Source organism: Zosterops lateralis (assembly GCF_965231275.1).
Source record: "Zosterops lateralis genome assembly, chromosome: 11".
NCBI classification, from domain to species: domain Eukaryota; kingdom Metazoa; phylum Chordata; class Aves; order Passeriformes; family Zosteropidae; genus Zosterops; species Zosterops lateralis.
Window position 1 is genome coordinate 9,410,205 of NC_139771.1, and position 6,000 is coordinate 9,416,204.

Consider the following 6,000-nt stretch of genomic DNA (forward strand, 5'->3'; position numbering starts at 1 on the left):
ATTCAGTTCCCAGCAAAGCCACACAACGCCCAGGCCTGCCCCCAGGCTTCCCTCCAGCAGCTCTCTTTTAAATTCCCCTAATATTCCCCCAGAACCCCTCTCCCCACAAACCCTCCAGGGCCCCGGGCTGGAGCACAGCGGGATCCAGCCCCGCACCACTCCTTGCCCGGCTGCTGTGCCTCCCATTCCGCATCCCTGGCTGATAAAAGCCAGGGAATGCACGGCTGGGAAGACTGAGAAGTGTTCCCCATATTTCTTGTTAAGGGAGCAGTGCTGCAGTGAATTATGATTATGTTGTGTAATGAAATCATCAGAGAATAAAGATGTAGTTGCACATCCATCCCCAGCTATCCCGGGCAGCCGGGAGTAATTTACAAACAGATTGGGGCAACATTAAAATGTAAACAAACAGCCAGGAGCTCAGACTTACAATAACACATCATCTCCATGTCAGCTTCAAATACTCGCGTAGGCCATAAAGCTCAGCCACTCAGTGGAAGTTTAAAGACCCCAAATTATAATGAAGAGTTACCCTCGTTTCATTTAAGTTACAGAGTAACTCAGGCTGAAAATAAAACAGTATTAAGTCTGTATCGGGTTTTTCTCTTAGATTGGTCTCATTCCAGCGGATGCCAACAAAAGTGAGGTAACAGGCACTGCAAGTTTCACTACAAGCAACAAAAAAAATTAAAAAAATTAAGCAATTAAGCATGTACTGCTGCGATTTTTACCAAAGGTTACAAAACCCACCAAGAACAGGGTAGCAGCACAAAACAGCATCTAAACCTTCGTTCTCATTACCGCATTCTGAACATCTAGAACTGTAACGCCAAAATCCACCTTCCCAAGGGTATTTGGACAGATAAGCCTTTGACCTAACCAAAACATCGCACACACTACGCCTAAAAAAAAGGCACCGGGGCATATTGGGAGGCTTGATTCACCAGGACAGCGAAAATCTCACGGCAGGGGAGAGGGAAGGTCGGGGGGAGCAGCTCCCCAGCCTCTATGGAGCCATAAGACAAAAGGAAATGTTCCTCCCGCAGACACGGCCCCGTCCCCGCCTGCCGGTGTCACTGTGACCCGCCGGGCCGAGCATCCCCCGCCCCGCTCCGGGCCACGCGTGACCCCCTGCGCCGCCCGGCCCCGGCCCGAGGGGGTTAACCGTGGGAGGAGTGTGAATAAGGTGGTGGAGCCGGAGCCAATGGGCACACTGCGCTATAGTTAGACACTGGATCCCGAGCGATGGTGCCCAGAGAGGCTGCTCAGGGCTGAGCCTGGGTGACACCGGCACGCTGCCTGCAGCGCCCGTCTTGTGCAGCGGGGAAAAAAAAAAAAAATAAAAAAAAAAAAAAAAATAAAAAATAAAAAAAAAAGGCAGAGAGGATGAGCCGGGCTTACCTGCAGTTCACACCACGCCACTTCCACCCACGTCTCCGTGTCCAGACCCTTGTAGACCGTTTTGAAGGATCCCCGCCCGAGTTCAATATCAAACTTGAGGAACCTGCCATCCGGCGAGGTGGCAACGGCTTTCATGTCAGCCTCCTCCTCGGGCTCCTCTTTCTTGGCCTTGCCCTGGTCCTTGGCAGCATCCTGCGCCTCCCTGCGCTCGGCATCCCTGCCCGGCTCCCGCTGCCCCTCGGCGCTGCCCGCGGCGGGCGCTGCCCGCGGCTCCCCGGGGCGCTCGGCCTCCTGCCCCGCCTTGGCCCGCTCCGCGATTATCCGCCGGGTTTTGGGGAGCAGGATGATCCTCCGCTGGTGCTCCGCCTCGGGCAGCTCGAAGGCGGGCTCCTCCTGGTCCGAGTCCACCACGCTCCTCCGCAGGAACCGCTGGTGGACGAGCTTGGTGTCCCTGGGCCCGGGCCCGCGGGGCGGCGGGGCGGGGGCCGGGGCCGTGTCCGTGTCCGCGCCGGGCCCGGGCCCGTCCATCCTCACGGCGGTGTCCGCGCCGGGCCCGTCCATCCTCACGGCGGTGTCCGCGGCCGAGGCAGCGCCGGGCCGGGGGGCAGCCGGATCCCCGCTACGGCCGCCGCCTGTGCCGCCCCGCCGAGGCGCCGCCCGGGCATCGCCCCCCGTTTCCATCGGGGCCGAGGGCTCCGCGCCCGGCCCGGCCCGGGGGAGTCACCGCCACCTGCGCGGGGCAGAGCGCGGCCCTGAGGCGCCGCCACGGCTCGGCCCGGCCCCGGGCACCGCCCCCGGCCCCGGGGCTCCCACCGGCCGGGCTCCCCCCGGTGCGGGCAGGGGCGCGGCCCGGAGCGCGGGGCGGGCGGTGCGGCCCCTCACCTGCGGCGGGCCCGCGCACAAAGGCGCGGCGGGGCCGTTACCGGCGAGCGGGGCCGGGGGCCGCGCCGGGCGCCATGCGGGGGGGGGGCGCGGGAGGGGCGGCTCCGCAGAGCGAGCGTGAGCCCGCCGGGTGCGCCGCGGGGCCGGGGAAGCGGTGCCGGTGCCGTGCGGGGCTCCGCGGCTCGGCTCGGCCCGCCCCTGCCGCAGCCCGCCCCCGCCGCAGCCCAGCCCAGCCCGGCCCGGCCGCGCCTCCCGCTCCGCGCCCCTGCCCGCGCTCCCCGCAGCCGCCGCCGCCGCCCGTCAATGGCAGCGCTCCCGGGCGGAGCCCATTTAAGGCACCGGCGCTCGGCGGCCGCCAATGAGGCTGCGGAGGGTGGGCGGCCGCCCCTCGTCCCCGGCCCCGGTGCCGCAGACAATGGGAGGGCCCCGCTCCGGCAGCGCCCGCCCCCCGGCAGGTGGCCGCGGGCCCCAGAGCATCCCCCGAGAGCATCCCCCGGGCGAATCCTCTCCGGAGCATCCCCCGGAGCCTTCCCTCCGCGGCACCGCTCCCCGAGCGCCCCCGACACATCCCCGGAGCCTCTCCCCGGGCGCTCGGCTCCCGCAGCTCCAGCCCGTCTCTGGATGCAGAGGAGCCGATTATCACGGCTGAAGCAAAGGGAAGGTGACCCGAAGGGAACTGGGTGCTCTTTGCATGCAGCGGCTTTCAGCGTTCCTCAAATGCAAAATGTGAGCAGGGCCCGGCTCAGGTGTGGCCGCTGCAGACACCGCACAGCCCAGCCCTGTACGGCACGGCAGGTCACAGCACATGACAAGCCCCTCACCGCCTTAGGTTATCTTTTGGGGGTATTTTTCTTTATTCCAGACAGTTCAATAATCACTCTTTGGATACTGAGCCCATCGTTCACTGTGACCAACACTTGGAATTAGTCTAGATAGAGGGAAACTCGGATCTCCACACCCACCTGTGCATCAAAGAACCCACCTGGAGCACTGCATCCACTTCTGGGGGCCTCAGCATGAGGACACGGACCTGTTGGAGCTAGTCCAGAGGATGCCATGAAAATCGGAGGGCTGAGCCCCTCTGCCCTGGAGCCAGGCTGGGAGAGCTGGGGAGAGAGGAGAAGCTCCAGGGAGAGCTCAGAGCCCCTGGCAGGACCTAAAGGGGCTCCAGGAGAGCTGGAGAGGGACTGGGGACAGGGGATGGAGGGACAGGACACAGGGAATGGCTTCCCACTGCCAGAGGGCAGGGTTAGATGGGATGTGAGGCAGGAATTCTTGGCTGTGAGGGTGGGGAGATCCTGGAAGAGGTTTCCAAGAGAAGCTGTGGCTGCCTCTGGATCCCTGGAAATGTCCAATGCCAGGTTGGTCATGGCTTGGAGCATCCTGGGATAGTGGAAGGTGTTCCTGCCCAGGGCAGGATTAGGAATGAGATGGGTTTTAAGATTCCTTCCAACCCAAACTTCTGTAATTCCCCCTTAGGTGAGGTCAGAGACACAGGACAGTGGCTTTGCCAAAGGCTGTGCCTTGTGACAGCTGTGACATTTCTGCTCTGTAAATTCACTAAAGGACTCTGTCGCCACTGGTGCCAAGCTGCTTTCTCAAGTATTAGGTTCATACAAACATACCATATGTTTTTGTAATTAAAATTTAAGTAAATAAAGAAAAATAAAAAGAGAAGGTTTACTGAGTAATTATTCCCTGAGATTTCTGAAGGAAAGGAAGCTGACTGACAGACAACCATAATTAGCTCGTCTTTTAATTAATTATTTTTAGTTACAAACTATTTTTAAAAAAACCCTTTTAAAATAAGAAACCCGGTAGTTATAGTCAATAGAACTGCTGGTTTTATTTTTACAAATCACACTTCACTAATAATTCAGCCTCATGGATGCATTTGATCTTGCAGTGGTTTGCTTTCTGAAGTGTTCAAATACCAGTGATATTTCCGAGACTTGCAATTGTGGCGTGAAACACAGATTTGTCTCAGTGCTGTACAGAAACCCGAATTCCCGGGCATTAGTCCTGTGTGCTGGGCTCTGCACCTCTCTGCAGATGGACGTTTGGTACATACAGAGCAGTCTGCAGTTACCAGCAGAAAAGCAGAGAAGGTGAAGGGCTCTGACACCTTCTCCTACTTATAACATAAATTGCCCTAGAACTCTCTTCCTAGCAACAGAAATTCCCACCACCACATAGCAAAAGGGTAAGACTCAGGCTAATGAGAGGGCTAAATGTAGCTGGCAGCATTTCACTCTGCAGGTGGACAGGAGAAAATGGGAATGTTCTAGAGCTGACCAAATACCAACCCCAAAACCCACAGTCAAGAAAAATATGAGGGGAAAAAAAGAAGAGACAGGATTTCCCTGTCTGACAGGCCTTGTCAGAGGAAAGAGGGAACCTGCACACCCTGGGGTATAGGGAGCATCCCACCCCTGCCTCAGGGGGGCACACAAGCCAAGTGGCACCAGTGTCCCCTGGCCCCTTCCCAAGGCTCCTCAGATGGAACAAGACCTGTTCTCACAGCTGAGGTTTTGTTCTGTCCAGTGCCAGAAGGTGCCCAGGGCTCTTCTTGTGTCCATTTGTCTACTGAAAACTCAATCATGATTCCACTATCGAGTGCCCTGACTCTGTTATATGGATGATCTTTAATATTACTAAAATGGAAAGAAAAAGCTTCTTCCCACCTCTGCTGTTCCACATTTTCCATGCTGCCCTCTGCCTGCTCCATGTCCCCAGGTGAGTGAGCTGGGCAGGGTGTGACAGCACAGGGCTCAGGAGAGGTGTGACAGCATGGGGCTGGGCACAGGTGTGACAGCATGGGGCTGGGCACAGGTGTGACAGCTCAGGGCATGCCCCACTCAGGCAGTGTCACACCTGCAGAGTGCCGTGGCACAGCATGGGCAGCTCTGGGACTGCCCCCAGTCTGATCCAGCACTCCATGGCAGGAAACAATGGCCCCTCCCAGCAGAGAACTTCTCCTCAGCCATCAGGAGCTGCCATTCCAGGCCTTCCCCAGGGTCAATGAGCACAGTGAACACACAGCTGGGGGGGATCCAGTGCCCAGTTCTCCCATGTCCTGTGCTCGAGCAGTCCCAAGCTCATGCCTGATGGGTGATGAATGCTCACCAGGCACATGGAATGAAACCCAAAATACAGACTGACACACTCTGTGTTTCTGCCATCCACTCAAAACCCTCAGCCATGGAACAGTCACCTCCAAGCTGTGTTTCCATGAGGGAGGACATCTGTCCTGGGCAGGGGACCTCTCACTGGAACAGGCTGCACAGAGAGGCTGTGGAGTCTTCCTTACCGGGGATACTCCAGAACTGTCCGTGGACACAATCCTGTGCTTTAGAACGACTCTGCTTGAGCACGAGCACCAAGTCAACCACTGGGGTCCCCTCCAACTTTACCCATCCTGTGATAAGCTATTTTATGTGGTTGCCTCTACTTTCCTCAGTTTAGCCAAGACAGAAGCCTGTTATTGATTCTCCTGCTGCCCTGCGTCAGCCTCTGCAAGCCAGCGGACACACAGAGGCAAGGATGTTGTTTTACCCACACAGCATACTACATTGCTGTGCTCTTTTACCAAAGGGCATGGAAAAAGGTGCACAGTTGCAGTTTTCCTGCTTGTTGGATCACCAACCATCATCAGAGCAAGCTTGAAGCAGCTTCACCCTTGAGAGCTGACAGTATGCAGGTGGCATTGGAAATTAC

The 6,000-nt window shown here is 57.8% G+C and overlaps 1 protein-coding gene across 1 annotated transcript in view; it reads right to left on the reverse strand.

Moving 5' to 3' along the window:
• The window catches only part of WNK2 (WNK lysine deficient protein kinase 2), an 80,769-nt gene extending 78,672 nt beyond the window's left edge, over window positions 1–2,097 (reverse strand). The window contains exon 1 of the mRNA XM_083869276.1: window positions 1,402–2,097. Coding sequence (XP_083725402.1) covers window positions 1,402–2,082 — 681 coding nt within the window. The 5' untranslated portion in view covers window positions 2,083–2,097. The remainder of the gene's footprint in view (window positions 1–1,401) is intronic.
• Between the last annotated feature and the right edge of the window lie 3,903 nt (window positions 2,098–6,000).